The 16,557-nt window shown below is 36.5% G+C and overlaps 2 protein-coding genes across 3 annotated transcripts; one reads left to right on the top strand and one right to left on the bottom strand.

The window, feature by feature from the left end:
* The first annotated feature begins 3,459 nt into the window (after positions 1-3,459).
* LOC149014957 (uncharacterized) lies at positions 3,460-9,335 on the top strand. Of its 2 annotated transcripts, XM_089156097.1 has the most exons (11): positions 3,460-3,838; positions 3,981-4,067; positions 4,494-4,598; positions 4,688-4,804; positions 5,052-5,585; positions 5,687-6,054; positions 6,155-6,254; positions 6,499-6,558; positions 7,203-7,286; positions 7,437-7,562; positions 7,704-9,335. In XM_089156097.1, the coding sequence occupies exons 2-11, from the start codon at positions 4,008-4,010 to the stop codon at positions 8,004-8,006; spliced, it is 1,857 nt and encodes a 618-aa protein (XP_089012223.1). In that variant the 5' UTR covers positions 3,460-3,838; positions 3,981-4,007; the 3' UTR covers positions 8,007-9,335. The 2 variants fall into 2 exon arrangements, with proteins under 2 accessions (XP_089012223.1, XP_089012224.1); XM_089156098.1 differs by having other exon boundaries at positions 3,460-4,067.
* Positions 9,336-10,694: 1,359 nt separating this feature from the next.
* Positions 10,695-15,333, bottom strand: PEPR1 (PEP1 receptor 1). Its single transcript, XM_089156935.1, has 2 exons — positions 11,606-15,333; positions 10,695-11,453 (listed from the first exon to the last, which is right to left on the bottom strand). The coding sequence occupies exons 1-2, from the start codon at positions 14,577-14,579 to the stop codon at positions 11,068-11,070; spliced, it is 3,360 nt and encodes a 1,119-aa protein (XP_089013061.1). The 5' UTR covers positions 14,580-15,333; the 3' UTR covers positions 10,695-11,067.
* Positions 15,334-16,557: the final 1,224 nt, after the last annotated feature.

The following is a 16,557-nucleotide window of genomic DNA, read 5'->3' as shown; positions in this document are numbered from 1 at the left end:
AGAACCAAACAGTACTTAAAAAGGTGATAATAAGAAAATGCTTTTCAAGTAAATAACTTTCCGTGCACGGAGACAAAACCAAAGTTCAATGTGGAATCCAATGATGAAACCAAACCATTCACTTTCTTGTCATTAGCTTAAGAAACCATCAACCTTATGCATGCACATCCACATAATTAAGCACTTAAACAAACTAAACCCTTCTTAATTCCTCTCTAAATTGCTAAATTAACTAATAATTTCCCTAGTAAATCCATTTTCTTAATCAAGATTAAGGTAGAAAGAGATGTAGCATATGACCCAACACATGTCATCCATTTACCATCTCTTCATCATCAATCATGATAGCTCCCTCTCCTTTGTCTCTCTACATAAATTTGATATGAGAAAGTTAAAAAAGAGAGCAGAACAAATCATAAAAGGGGTAAAAAATTAAAGAGGATAAGTGGGCCCAACTTGTCTTGTGCATTTACAATTTTACCCTTCTCCCCCTTGTCCAACTTTTGTTTTTGATTTCTTCAAGGAGGAAAAGCAAGAATGTCAGAGCTTGCATTGATATCTAGTATGAACAAGGCTTTTCTTTCATTTAAGAATATTGATTAGTTCCTATTTCTTTCACAAAAACAGATGAGTTTCCATTTTTCTTTGGTAAAGAAGATCTGAGGGAGTAGCTGATTGGGTTATTTGGTGTCAGCAAAAATAAAGTCTTTTTAATTCTCTGCAACTAATGCATGTGGGTGATGGGGATGTGTTCTTCATTTTATTACTAAAACATCTTTGATCTCTCCCATTCCCTACTCCTGCATACCCTTTTTCTAGTTTTTGTTATACTATGTGAAGTATCTCTCTCATTAAAGTCAACTTTCACAATTTAGGAAATAAAAACACTTAAAATCCTTCCTCTGATGCTTTCTTCTTATATGAAGGAATGGTTGGAATGTTAGGTTTTTGAATTAAATCACAATACTCTTCCAACTCATCATTCTGAATTGCCACTTATTTAAATTTGCAGGTCCACTCAGAATCAACTCATATTAAATCATCTGATCAAATTTATCTTTGACTTTATTGACTCAAACTTGTGATCTTGTTATCAGGGCAATTTGGATTCAATGTTCTTTGCAACATATCTTAAAACTTAGAATGACTTAAGGGTATCAATGGGTATGATTGGACCTTAGGGTCGTCGCTTGACGAATAGAAGTTACTTTAGTGACAACAGATTGATTTTCCAGAGTTCACATCGACGGAAAAATCTAACACTCTTGATCTCGATTCTTTGTGGACTATTTGTCTTTCGTAGTTGTACGTGAGCTGGGTTTAGAACGTTGTGAGGCAGTTCTAACCCTAGTGGCTTAAGTCAAAATCAAACCTAGAGGGCCAAGAAAAACCAAATTGATAAATCAAAACTATGATTTAAATTAGATTGAAGCGGTTTTAGATTGGTATTTGACATTTTGACCATAAAAGAAAAGGTTTAATTTTAATTCAATCAATGAGGGTTTTTTAGATTCAAATTTGACAAGTGATTTTGATTGATTCAATGGATTTGGACTAATATTTGGAGATCCCTTAATAAGTAGTAGAAATTCAATTAAATCTTCTCAATAGAGGAGTCATGCAGGGTTGGTAGAGTGGTAAAATCCATATTTTTTAGTGAAGAGGACATGGATTCAACCCTTATGAACGACAAAGCTCTCTCGAGAATGTAATCTCAGGTGTTAGTAAGCTTAACAAAAAAAATAAATAATAAATTAAAAAATTAAAACTTAATAAAATTGTTAAAATTCATGTATTTATTTTAAAAAGATTTTTTTTCCTAATATTAATAAATATTTTTAAATTAACAATTAATTTAAACCACGAGATTCTTTTCCTTCCATAACCCGACATACGCTCATGAGTAACGCTTTTCCACGTGATTTCCTGTTTATCAACACTGTGTAAGTGGTAAGTACTAAGTACCCCAACACCTTTTACATAATTACCAAATTATCCTCTGATAATACTTATAATCATTTCCTTTAATAAAAGAAAATTATCCTTAATTATTTCCTTCTTATACTATAATTATCCCCTAAATACGAAGTTAGTAGCCCATGTGGCCATGTGATTTGTGCAGCTTTTGAGATATGCCACAAGTGAAACAGCTCACGGTTTTCTTTCTTTAATTATTTTCTTAATTAAATATTTTTTTTCGGTTAATGCAAATAATTCTCTAAAATCATGTTATCCTCTCATCCATCATCAATACTGTATTAGGTTATATTAGTCATTTTCTCATAGTATATATATATACCATTACAACAAAAAATTGTCTTGGGTTTAGTTTTGTAATAGTCACAATTTAAAGCAAGTTTAGATTCTCTATTGGATAGGGTAGAAGTCTGTATTTTTTTCATATTTTTTTACTACACATTAGGAGAAGAGTCCATTTATGATTTGTTGAATTTAGAGATGGGTCCCCTTTTAATGTGTGGTGGAGAGATATGAACGGAGCATAGACCTCTGTCTGTCGAGAGGGACAGACTTGAATGCTGCACGTTAAATGCGCAGCACCTGCTGCCAACGATCGAGATTTTGATTTAGACCGTTGGCATCACAGTGTTGCGCATTAAATGTGCAGCACTAAAGTTGAACCCCTATCAGGATCCCAACTCTTTTAGGGTCTGTTTGATTATGTGAGTCTGGATATTTCAAATATTTAAAGATTTCAAATCTATGGAGTTATAATTCATAAAATTAATTGTTCTGTTAACCTGAATTTGTGGAATGAAACTTATGGATTTACTCTTTGGTCAACGTGATTTTTGTGAATGCATAAATATTTAGCACTTTTATGGTAGGGGTAAAATCCATACCTATAAATCTACATAATCATATTTTTAATGTAAAAAGATGAATCTCTAGATTTCATGAATCCAAGAATTTTCACAACGAAACAAGTATAATTCTTGCATTCATGTATCTAGAAATTTGAAATCTCTGAATTCATGTATACTCAACATGGGAAGTAAATGCAATAAATCTTGGATTTATTATAGGGGTGGATCCCACATAGTAGATTTTATTTTAATGTTTCACATTCTTGATGCTCACATACGTGAAGATTCACCAACCAACGTACGAAACTGCCAAATTTCAAATGGAGGGTATTTTTGAATTTTTGTCATTTTTCAAAAGTTATTTTTACTATTTTGTCTGAAAGCATTTTCGACATTTCAAGAAATCAGGAGGGGTGTTATGGTCAAGTTGCCAACATAGAGATCAGAAGTGAAGTAAAAAGAGAGGCAAAGTAGAGGAGCTCATGGATTTTAAAGAACGAAGAAAAAAAAAAGAAAAGAGACGCGCATGTTAATTCATGATTGAGAGAGCGGGGCACATTCCACTAACATGCACTGGGAGCGCATCCTTTGTTTATTTCTTTGTGACAGTCCTACTGTCACTGTCTCCGTCTCTCTCTCTCTCTCTCTCTCTGTGTAAAACCGTTTATGGAGAGGAAGAATAGTAAGAGAGAATCTGTCACAGTGTATAGTGTTGTGGTTGTGGTTGCTGTCTCTCATGCACTTTTTGATTGTCACTTATAATTTATCGAATCTAGTTGGTTTAGGTCTTCATCTCATTACCATTTACCATTTATGAGTTCTGACTCTTCGAGCTTAGCTCTGCTTCACTGAAGCTGTTTGCTTCTGTTTCGCTTTCTTCGATGAAGTTAACCTCCAAATCTCGTCGTCTTCTTCAGTGGGTTTTCTTTATTTTTTAATTGCACACTTCGAGGAATTCAGAGATCAGTCTTTTCTTGTTTCCCGCTCTGAAAAACAATGAAAATTTTCTCAAGGTCTCGTCTCATCTCATCTTCTTCCGGCTAATGCCAACTGCAACTTTTGTTTAATTCTACCCATTCTCGTTTCTTCTGCAATTTGTATTGGTGTTACCTGAATATATTTCTTTCTTCCTTCCTTCCCGGGGTGGTGGTGCAGTGTTCTTTGGTTCCCGATAAAGTAAAGATGAATACGAGGGTCCGGACTACGTTGCAGAACATGAAATCTCCAATGAAGCATGACAAAGTAGGCACTTTTCTTGAATATCTGAATTGGGTTCTTGATTATTCATTTAGTTTCTGTTGGCAATTGGTTCTTGATATTGAGAGTTTTTTCCGATGAAAATCGAGGTGATTTGTCGGTTTTGATTCTAAATTGGCATTATTGTTTAGGAGCAGCTCCGAAATTTGGTAGATTTCAAAGAACATGACTAAGGTTTCTTCTGTGATTAGAATTTGATATGGGTTCTTAAAATTGCTTTAAAAAATTACTTCTTTTTCAAGATATGTTCTCTTCCCTGATTGTCTTGTAAAGATTTGCTCCAGATCTTTTTTCAGCTTTCAGTGACATTGCCTTGCATATTCGGTTTCAAGAACTCAAAATTCTGGATTGGATATTCGACTTCAAATAATCTCTTCTCTTCTTTTCTTTTCTTTCCTTTTCTTTTTGAAGAAGGATAAGATGGAGCAGCAGGGAAGCAAATTAGTAGATTGCGAGAAAGCGAGTCGAAATCGACGTAATTCAAGCAAAGAAAGAAAAATGGCTTTGCTTCAAGATGTAAATATTTTCCTCTATTTGCTGAGATGTAATTGATAGTTTCCTCCCCTTCTACTATTGATCACATTTTTCTTTACTTCTAATTTCAGGTAGATAAACTCAAGAAGAAACTTAGACACGAAGAGAATTTGCACAGAGCTTTGGAGAGAGCTTTCACCAGACCTTTAGGAGCTCTACCTCGTCTACCTCCGTATCTCCCTCCCCAAGTGGGTATTTTTTCACTTTTATCAAATTCTTTTTTGGTTTGAAGCAAATAAGCTATTACTTAGATGGACATTATTGATATATAGTTATTATAACTGCCATTAATGGAAAGCACCACATGGAAGGGTAAGGATGCTGAGTTAATCAAATATTTTTCACAGGCATATGCCTTCTGATTTTATCAATTCTCTGAGAATTCATTACTGTAATCAGCAAATCTCAATATGAAATTTGGTCTTCTCATTGCAGACACTGGAGCTTCTTGCAGAAGTGGCAGTCCTGGAAGAGGAAGTAGTGCGGCTTGAAGAACAAGTGGTGAATTTCAGACAAGGCCTCTATCAGGAAGCTGTCTATATCTCATCTTCCAAAAAGAACTTGGAAGGTATACCTGATTTGTACGAGACCCACCCATGTAAAAATTCCAAACAGGATCAAGGAAAGCGTCCACCTCAAGCTGAAAGCAATACAATGACATCCATTACTAGGCCTTCTCTGCCTGGCAATTCTTCAGGATTGACACAATTGGTTTCTGAAACTGTTTCTGATCAAGCTGGGAATTGTTCCAATCGGCCCACAAATGTGAAACAACCAGAGAAGAAACCTCAGGGCTCTTCGGTTTCTCCAGAAGACAAACGGGGAAAGGAAAATCAATCCTGTCCTAATTCTACTAAGAAGAATAAACAATCACCAAATCAGAAATCTCTAAAAATCCGAAATCCTGCAAGGCGACTTCTCGATAAGCCTATATCAGAAGAAAAGAAAATGGATCCTTCTAAGTTGCAGGTATGCAATTCCTTTTTGTTAATAATAGGTATACAATTCAGATCATAATTCCTAGATGTCAACTGGGATACTGAATTTGAAAATGGATTTCCAATGTCCAGCCAGAATGCAATGTGAGAGACCAAGATAGAGCAGAAGACAACACTTCGGCTATTCCAGAAGAATCAATATCAGCAGAAAGCAGTGTGCCAAATAAAATCTCAGAGGATATTCTAAACTGCCTGTTGAGCATTTTCCTGAGGATGAGCACAGCGAAGAAAAGGGTAGTGGAATCAGAGGCACTTCCTCCCTTATTGGCGCCAGCATCTCATGGAAGCTGTGAAGTAACAGAGTCCCAAGATCCTTACAATGCTTGTTTAGAATTTGGAAAGATAGACATTGGTCCATATAAGCATCTAGCCGTTATTGAGGCCAGTTCAATTGATCTAAGACAAAAATCAGATTCTTTTTATCTGCTCCGTAGACTGAAGTAAGTTTCAAATTTAGAATTCAACTGATCGCCTGTCACTATTCTGTATAGCATTGTTAACTGCTGCACTGATTTACTTATCATTTTTCTTAACTTTCAGGCTTCTCCTTGGGAAGCTTGCTTCTGTAGATTTACAGGGTCTCAATCATCAACAAAAGCTGGCTTTCTGGATCAACATCTACAATTCTTGCATGATGAATGTGAGTGGATCATCGCTTTGGCCTTGAAAATAGTGATGTAAATAGGAAAATAATGTAAATTCTTAGAGTTTGTTACATTTCTTTTTGTGAGTCTAATGATTTCATCAAGTAGAGTTAAATCATGTCGTCCTGTAAACTTTTTCTCTCTTGATCTTTTGGTTGTGATATTGTTTTGTGGCTTATCTTACCTTTGATATATGACTGGAAATAAAAATAACATTATAACTTTTCTGTACTGCTTCAGGCTTTCTTAGAGCACGGGATACCTGAGAGCCCCCATATGGTCATTGCACTGATGCAAAACGTAAGTTCTGTCAAACAATCTTTTGTGTTTCTGACTGCTTGTTTTGTCATAGTGACTATATCATGTTCTCTTTTACAAAAATTTTTTTAGCTATTTCTAATTTGAATTCTATACTTTAATGGCCTAAAAACTTAACTTTAAATTACTGGGAAATAATTTTATGCACTACATTATGAATGCTTTGGCAATATAATTCCCAGTTATTACTACTTACTCTGTTAGAGAAAAGAATGAGCATTGATTTGAAAGGCCTAGTCTCATGGATCATGCGATTTGTTATAAGTACCATATTTTATACCTATGGTCCATGAATGGGTTGCGCGTGACTCTCACTTGTTTTCTTGACAAGTCGAATCACAAAATTCAACTCAGTTGGAAGATCATCACTCTTCAAGCCATTAACATTTCATGTGATTAAGTAAACCTTACTTCTCAGTCCAACAGGATGCAAAAGCATTCCTGGTTATAGTAGTATGATGGATGAGCAACTTGAGAGATTTCTAATGTTTTCGCATCTTCTTCTTATGGGGTTCCCACTACTGTATTTCTCATGCTTCTGTAAGGTGCTTAAAAAATATTTCCTTCAGAGATCCTGTTAAAAGCATTCGAACTGCTCTAACTATGAAACTCTGGTTGTCTTTCAGGCGAAGATAAATGTTGGTGGTCATTTTCTGAATGCAATGACAATTGAACATTTCATTTTGAGATTACCGTACCACTCAAATTATGTAAGTTTCATTCATTCCATGGTATTATATTTTCTTTAATTGCAGATGACCTGTTGGGTTGCTTTTAAATGGAAATTTCTGATGTATGGAACTTCAAAGTAATGCGTTTTTCTTTTGTTTTTGTTTTTTTTCTTTTCTGGGTGGGGGTAGGTGTTTCAATCCCACACTAAAGGTGCAAAAAATGATGAGATGGCTGCCAGGAGTAACTTTGGACTAGAATGGTCTGAACCTTTAGTTACATTTGCCCTCTCCTGTGGTAGCTGGTCCTCTCCTGCTGTAAGTTCATTCTAAAAATATACATTGTTCAAGTTATAAATGTTATTCACAGCTTTGTTCTTGTCAAAATTTCTCTAGGAGATCTCGTGATTAAACTACATCTTCACTGGCTCTCTTTGATAAGTACTTGTATTAATGCAGGTAAGAGTATACACTGCATCTCAAGTCGAAAATGAGCTAGAAGCAGCAAAGAAAGACTATTTGCAAGCAGCAATTGGTATCTCAACAGAAAGAAAATTAGTTATCCCCAAGTTGTTGGACTGGTATCTACTAGACTTTGCAAAAGATTTGGAATCTTTTCTGGACTGGATCTGCCTGCAGTTAACTGATGAACTCAGGAAGGATGCTGTTAAGTGCATTGAGAGAGGGAAAAGGGAATCTCCTCTGCATTTGTTAAAAATAACACCATATGAATTCAGTTTCAGGTACCTTATACACCAGTAGAAGCTCTGTTTTTCTCTTCATAATATTTGGATCACATGCACTTGTAGGGAGGGGGTCTTGGGATGGAGATGTCCACCAGCAATAGAAAAAATGAATAGGAAAAAGTATATATAGAATCTATCCATTTGTATGTAATTAAGCAAGATTGCTTCTTTTCTTCCATGAAAGGTTTTGGCTGCTAGTCGAAGTATTCCTGACCCAATCAAATTAACCTGTATCTCCGTATTCTTAAAGAACCAATAGAGGGAACAATGGGAATACTCATTACAGATACCAGGTTCAGGATTTGAAAATAAGTCCATTAAGAAATAGAAAAAGCAACGAGCAGCTGGATTTTAGCAAGAATTATCAACAGAGGACCACCCATTGATGGATCAGGCAAAATACTCATTACAGATACCAAGTTCAGGTTTTGAAAATGAGTCCATTAAGAAAAAGAAATAGCAATGAGCAGCTGGATTTTGGCAAGAATTATCAACAGAGGACCACCCATTGATCGATCAGGCAAAATACTCATTACAGACATACCAGGTTCAGGATTTGAAAATGAGTCAAGAAATAGAAAAAGCAATGAGCAGCTGGATTTTAGCAAGAATTATCAACAGAGGACCACCCATTGATGGATCAGGCAAGAACCCAGTTACTGAATTGATTGGTATGGGGTCTTGACTTGCTCTGAGAATCTGGGTAAGATAACCAAGTGGTCAACGGAAAACAAGTCAGTGAAGCTACTTACTCCTGGTGCAAGCATGGATCACTTTTTTTTTTGGTTTTGTGGGGGGAGTTTAATACTGGTTTGCATTGCATTTTACAATTCCAAATGATTGTTTTTGCTATAGTTTGAGTGGTAGATCTACCATCATAGTCAAGTGTATCTTGAATATACCATGACAGATAGCCAGCGAAGCCAAAACTACCTTTGTAGTTTTTTGGTTGTCAATGGGTTGCCAATCTTATCGACTTGACCCAACTATTTTTCGAAGGTGGGAGGGGAGTGGGGACCCCCATGCGTGGCTCGCGTCATCTTGCTTTTTGGTGTTTTGCGCTAAGAGTAGTTGAGTCCAGACTACAATTCACACAAAAAGATTCATGGTGCTATCTACAAATCCATCAGATGGTCCCGTTTTTGTTTAACCAGTATAATAAGATCACCATGAGTGAACCCAGATCAATTGATTCGGATCTTCTAACAATTTGAGATTTTCTGTTTATTCCTTTCTCAGATCAATCATATTCAATCTCAGTAGGTTTTTCTGGAAAAAAAAAAAAAATTTGAGCGCTTGCTCTGTTGGCGAATGAAGACTTGGAATCTTCTTGAGGCAAAGTCCTACCTTATATTTATGTCATATGCACAAACTGACTATGTAGTCAAGGAGGGCAAAACCGCGTTAGCTGGTCTGAATGAACTTCAGTTCTTTAAAAAATGTTAAATATCCTCTTTCCAATTGCTATATGCCAAAATCATAAAAATCAACTGGATTACTGGCTTACTGCCCTACACTTTGACAGAAAAATTCAAATTGACGTTTGTTTCTTATATTCTATTCATGTTGGATCTTGTGAGGAAAACCATTTTCCAGTCCTTCATCAGTGGTGTACACAGATTCCTTCTTAAATTTTCCTGTAGAGGTGGATAGCATCTCAGACATTAACCACTGAAGCTAGGTACTCAATTGAACTAATGAAAAGGAGGCAGCTTTGCAAAAGTTGCAGAAGGCTTTACACGTCCAAGCAAAAGCTGCTTGATGCTTGGTGTCTGGCTTTGTCCCATGCTCAAGAAAGCTATACTGGCAAAAATTCAGTAGTGGTCCTCGTAAAGGCATCACTGTTGAAGATGTAGCGGAGAATGGGCTAAGCATTGACTTGTACATGACTGTCTCTTATGGCTCTTGTAAAGCAAAACTGTCACTGAATACTTAGATCACATGATTAGGATTGGTGATCCTTTTGCTGAGCTGAGATGACTCATAAGCTGGATTGGGTTGGGTTCTCAGTGAAATGTCTAGAAAAAACACAATTCCTGTAGTTTTAGCAAGTTTGTCAAGATCTGCAAAACCCTGTAGATTAGGATGTTTCACATCAATCTCAACTGCAGTTCAGAAGGCAAAAATTATTTCTATTGGCACTTAATCTTTGAGGAAAGAAGAAAGAAAGAAAGAAAGAACAAGAAGAAGAAAAAAATGGTTTTTCAGCTATAAAAGAACCAATACATTGTACAAGGAGAATGCCCTGTTGCAAGGATGAATTGATTTCCTTTTCCCTCTTCAATAGAAGATGATGTCCCTAAATTTAGGTGGAAGTTGATAGGTTGTGGTAAGAAGATAAATTATATGAGATTTCCATCTGAAAAGAAAGATGATAATTATTAATTATTAAAAAAGAAGCAAACAAACCATGAGAACACCAGAAAAGGGTGGAAGACTGCTGGTTGAATGCTACATACAATAGGAAAACTTGAGAGTACCAGAAAAGGGTGGAAGTCTTAATCTTGAGGAGAATCAACCCTTGTGGATAATCGCAACCTTAATGAATAGCCATCAACAGTTAATGGACATCTCACACACAAAAAATAAGAAAATAAAAACCCCCAATAGCAACTGAGAATATCAATGAGAAAAAGAAGAGAGGACTAGGAGGAGAGAAAGAAAGCAAGAAACTGCAAGAAGAAAAGCTTCTGATAGCAGCCTATCGGCCTCCAGCCAACAAAACTAATTAGCAAATTCATCTACAATCAGTTCATGTGGAAATAAGAGATCATATTTTACTAGTCTAACTCAAAGGAAATAAAGTATGCTAGATAGACTAACCAGGGAAGTTACAAGTAATGATTAACATACTAACATAAGCCACTTGGTATCTCAGCTTGCCTGGATTTTCCCCTCCACTAGGAAATAATATCTTCTACAGACTATACAGGACATGCTTTCTACAATCAAGTTACTGACAGACTTCAAACAAAATGTTTGTTCTTCCTACTCTGAATTGAGCCTTTGCTTCAAGCATTTACCTCACTACATATTATATGGTTGTATCTCTTCCCTCACATTCGTACTACCATCAATTATTCCTTAGATGATAGTTGGAGTTGTTTAGAGTGTTTGAATGAATCCCGACCACGAGGGGCTTTTACACCTATTAGCTGTTTCACCACATCTTTAATTGGCGGTCTGTCACTCGGCTGCTTCTCCGTACATTTCAAACCCACCAAAAGCACATCAATTACTTCATCCATGACAGTCGAATCCATGAGTTCTTCCATAAGTCTGGGATCTACAATTCCATGAATGGATTTAGTGCTGATCCAGGATGAGCGTACCCAAGTCACCAAGTCTATGACTTCTGGTAATGAAGCATCCACAGCCATTTTCCGGGTTATTAACTCAAGCAAGACGACCCCATAGCAGTACACATCTGCTTCCTTTCCCTTTTCCATTGCATATGTAATCTCTATTGATCCATAACAAAGAATATTTATGTCAGCAGGTAATAAGAAAAAGCCTTGGAGACATTTGCCAGTAGAATTCAGCAAGGGCAAAATAAGAATGAACATGGTTCAAAAGAAAAAATATAATGGGAAATGGAAATATAGACCAATATACCTGGTGCAAAATATCCAATGGTGCCTGCAACTGTGGCTGACAGATTAGAAGTGGAAGAGTTATCCATGAACTTGGCAATGCCAAAATCAGAGATATGAGGCTCCATATCTGAGTCCAAAAGTATGTTGCTTGGTTTGATATCTCTGTGCACAATAGGAGGATTACAGTCATCATGGAGATAAGCCAACCCTTGGGCTGTTCCCAGTGCAATTCTGTAACGAACATCCCACCCAAGGATTGGAGCTGGATTGAGCTCATGTAATACATCATGAAGACTTCTGTTCTCCAAGTACTTGTACAAGATCAATCCATACTTCTCTCTAAACCAGAACTCTTCAAATTTCACAAGATTCCGGTGCCGGATTTTCCCAATTGTCTCGATTTCTCTGATCATAGTTGCACGTGCTCCTTTCTGCCCTGCAAAAGTAAATTTTTTCACAGCATAAATCTTCTCCTGAGCCAACAATGCCTTGTAAACAGTCCCATGAGCTCCTTCCCCGATTATGAATCTCTCATTCAAATTATCCGTAGCCTCCATCACCTTGTTAAGTAACAGAGATGAACCTCCAGAGGTGGAGATATGAATGTCTGCTGATTCTCTTTTGCACCGGTAAAGCAAATATAACAATGAGAGAATCACCAGAACACAGGACAAAGATGATCCAAGGGATATCATTGCAATCTTTAGTGTACTAAGGCCTTTCTTGCTATCACCTTGGAGTTGCTGATTACATGGACTTAAAATGCCTTGACTGCAAAATTCAGCACTACTTGGATGACAATTAACACAAAGGCCAGGATTCCCAGAGAACGAAGATGGAGAAGAACTTAGCAACTCCATGAATGCATTTGGTATTGGACCAGTGAAATGATTATATGAGACATTCACCTCAGTTAAATGAAGTTGATTAAGTGTGGCTAAGCTTCCTGTCAGATTGTTGTAAGAAATATCCAATCTTTGTAGCACAATCAACTTCCCCATCTCTGACGGAATTTGCCCAATCAATCCATTACTGCTGAGATTCAAAGCAATGCTGAGACTCTGTAGTTCTCCAATTGATGGTGGAATATTTCCTCCTAGCAGATTTCCTCCAATTTGCAGCTCTACAAGCTTATCAAAATTTGACAAGAAATCTGGAATCCCCCCAGTAAACTGATTTTCTCCCAAAATAAGATTTGTTAATTCTGTTAGGTTCCTCATACTCTCCGGCATTGAACCATTCAAGAAGTTCGAACCGACATTCAGATAATACAGTCTGGCACAGTTTGAGATAACTGAAGGAAATGGTCCTTGCAAATGGTTATAGGAGAGGTTCAGCCGCTCCAAATTCACAAGATTTCCTAGGTCCTGTGGTATAGGTCCTGTCAACTTATTCTGAGACAAATCAATTGATGAAAGATTTGAACAATTCCCCAAGCTTGAAGGAATCTCCCCAGTTATACCATTTCCACTGATATCCATGAATACGAGGTTTGGATTTTCTATGAAATGTGGAAGAGATCCAGTGAGATTGTTTTCTTTAAGAATCAACCTTCTTAAGGTTGGACAGCTTCCAATATCTGCAGGTATGCTCCCATGCAGTAGATTGAGACCCATGACCAAGACTTCTATTTGTTTCCCAAAGCAAATGTTTGGTGGGATATTACCAGAGAACAAATTGTTAGTGAAATCCAACTCCAATAAGCTACTGTTTATCCCCAAGGTTGAGGGTATGACACCAGAAAACATATTGTTGTACAATGAAATGTTTTTTAGGTTTCGAAGTTCAGTCATCTGCAGTGGTAATTCCCCAGACAAAATGTTGTTATAAACATGCAAAACCTCAAGGGTTGGAATTGTCCAAATGCTTGTTGGAATCTCCCCTGTCAAACGGTTTGTGTACAACTGAAGCTGCATTAAGCTTTTCAACATCCCCAATTCACTTGGAATTTCTCCTTGCAGCTGGTTTTCCTTCAAGATTAACTCTTCCAAGGATTTACAATTCCCAAGCTCAGGTGGTACTCTCCCTGATAGTTTGTTTTCAGAAAGGTATAGAGTTGTAAGCTCAGTTAATAAACCAAGGGAAGATGGAATATGCCCGATCAAACCATCCCTAACAGCAGCAAAGGCCGTCAAGCGACTGCAATTGCCCAAACTTGAAGGGATTTCTCCACTAAACTGGTTGTAAGACAGAACCAGCTTACTTAAACTCTTGCAGCGACCCAAACCCAAAGGAATCCTACCAGTTAAATTGTTTTCACTCACATCCAAATTTACAAGGTTCTCTAGGTTGTTCAGGCTCTCAGGCAAAATGCCAACCAATTTGTTCTCACTCAGATAAAGATCTTCCAGTTTACTGCAATTCCCAATAGAGGGAGGTATAGTTCCTGATAACTGATTACCGTACAAAAACAAAGACACAAGCTCAGTTGCATTTCCTACATTCGATGGGATTGAACCATTGAAGACATTGTTGTTTAGGTAAACAGTTGCTAAATTTGGAAACTGGAACAAGAATTCAGGTATTTCTCCACTCAGAGAATTCTCGTAAAGGGAGAAATAAGACAAATTCCTCAACACCTCCCAGCTTCCTGGTATTTCTCCAGTGAACATATTCGATGAAAGTTCCAAATATTCAAGATATCTACAGCTCTCCAACTCTGCCGGTAGTGAACTTGAGAGGTTGTTGAGGCTGAAATCAATGGTCTTTAGGTACCCAAGACGGCCAATCTCAGGTCCAATTGAACCAGAAATTCCCACACTCGACAAGTTCAACGAGATTACATTGTGTGCATCATCACATTCTATACCGTACCAGTAACAGGGAGTGGAGTCAGATGAATTCCAACTCGATTTGATCAAAGAAGGGACTGACATGTTAATCAGTAGAGAAAGCAGAGCCTCTCCATCAGAACTCAAAGCAGAAACATAACACATACAAGTACAAGCAATAACAGACACGAACAAACAGAGAAACTTAGTAACTACTTCCATTGTTGCTTCTAATACAGACTGAAGCTTACTGGGAACTCAACTGAAACTAGAAATTTAAGATGGTTTCTAAACCAAATAGCTGAAACTTGAACAGAGCAACAAAAAGCAACTACACACCTGAGTTTCTAAGAAGCTGAAAGGCTGAAACTTATCATTTACCCATCAAGTAAAAGGTGACGGATTCGTACCAAAACAGCTGAAACTCGAACATGTAGAGCACAAAGCATCTGTGATGATACAAACTCTGTTTCTGGACTAGAAAACCAGGAAGCTAAGACTGGGGTTGGGAATCAATAAAACAGGTAATCCATGAAAACCCAGATGAAATAAAAGTAGAGACTTAGAGAGAGAATTAAATAATGGACGTGAGATCACTGATTACCCACCATCATAGGGGATTTCCAAGCATTCTCTCAAGCGTTCACACACGTTTGCAGAAAAAAACAAAGCCTTCACACCGCATGTCATGTACATATATTTATTGCTCTGCTACCCAACAAAAAAATATATATTTATTGCTCTTTAAGACATTTTCGGGGTCGGCAAAATGTGAATCCGATGGTTTCAGTGATCAAGAATTGCTTTTGACTACTGCAATTCAACTTGAAGTCTGAAAAGGTCAAAAGCCTGCTCTCGGCGCCCATTTTTTGTCTTTCCTGTTGTATTTCAATTTCACTTTCCGGTCTCCTGTAATTTATTTAATTTGTAAAACCTCCCTTCTTCTTCAAAACGCTTTAGTCTTTATCAGGGAAAATTAAAAGTTCCAATGTACAGATTTAGACTAAAATCAATTAAACAAAATAATTCCGGTAGTAAGTACACAGTTTCTTGGTGATCTAAACAAAATGAAACTGTTTTTTTTTTTGGTAGAAAAGTTGCATTTATTTTAATAAGAAGATTAAGTCATGTCAGAGGATATAGCATCCCACAGCCAAGGACAAACAAAATGAAACAGCACTCTAAATAAAAAATATTAAAATGTTTTACCAAATATATATATATATATATATATATATATATATATATATATATATATATATATTAAAAAGGGGATATGCAACTACCAACTTCTTGTTTTTTTTTGTTTGTTGTATTTTTTTTAAGCACTACAAACTATCAAAATATTAATAGGGAGAGTCACGTCGGGTTTAAATCCTCTACAATTCTCACCTTCTACAATTTTCTATAATTTCTATCTATGATTGTGACATGTGGTAACTAATTATACAAGGATTAAAATTAGAACCCAATGAGGAACTAAACCTAATAAACCCTTAAAATTGTGCCAATGCATAATTGATAGAGTGGTAGAGATTCATACTTCTTAGTGGAGAGGTCATGGGTTTGATCCTTGCAGACAACGTCTCCCCATGAGGATGTAATCAAAGTGCGCACAAATTGGCCGAGATGAACCTCAGTTTCCAAAAAAATAAAATAAAAAATAAACCCCTAAAATGAAATCTCAAGAAAAAATAAAATAAAATTGAGAGAAATTTTAATGATTGATTAGATTCAGTTCATAATTGGATTCTAATTCGGCTCTCAGATAATAAACTGTCACGTGTTACAATCCTAGATAGGAATTATAGAGAATTGCAAGTGGTGAGTTGAGTTGGATCATCTCTCTATGGAGGAGTAATACGTGTTCTCTTGATGCTTCTTTCATCACAAATATGAGTGGGACCCACTGAAAATTTTACTTTTAAATCTTTTATTATTATTATGGGATAATTATTATTGCCCCCCTGTACTTTGATTTTATTACTAATGTATCCCCTGTATTTTGCAAAATTACTAATCCAACCTTTAACTTTGTCTATAATTACTAATGCCCCCTCGTTAGTTCCATTAGTTCGTGATGTGGCATCTCCTATTTTTAAAATCCCATCCCTTTACTCTCTTTACTTTTTACCCTTTGTCGTTCCCCTTATTATTGTAGGAAATAATCTTCTGCTCTAAAAAACCAAATAAAGAATAA

Source organism: Hakea prostrata, chromosome 5 (assembly GCF_041222555.1).
Source record: "Hakea prostrata isolate BN-2017 chromosome 5, UWA_Hpros_2, whole genome shotgun sequence".
NCBI classification, from domain to species: domain Eukaryota; kingdom Viridiplantae; phylum Streptophyta; class Magnoliopsida; order Proteales; family Proteaceae; genus Hakea; species Hakea prostrata.
This window is presented reverse-complemented; position numbering and strand designations above follow the sequence as displayed.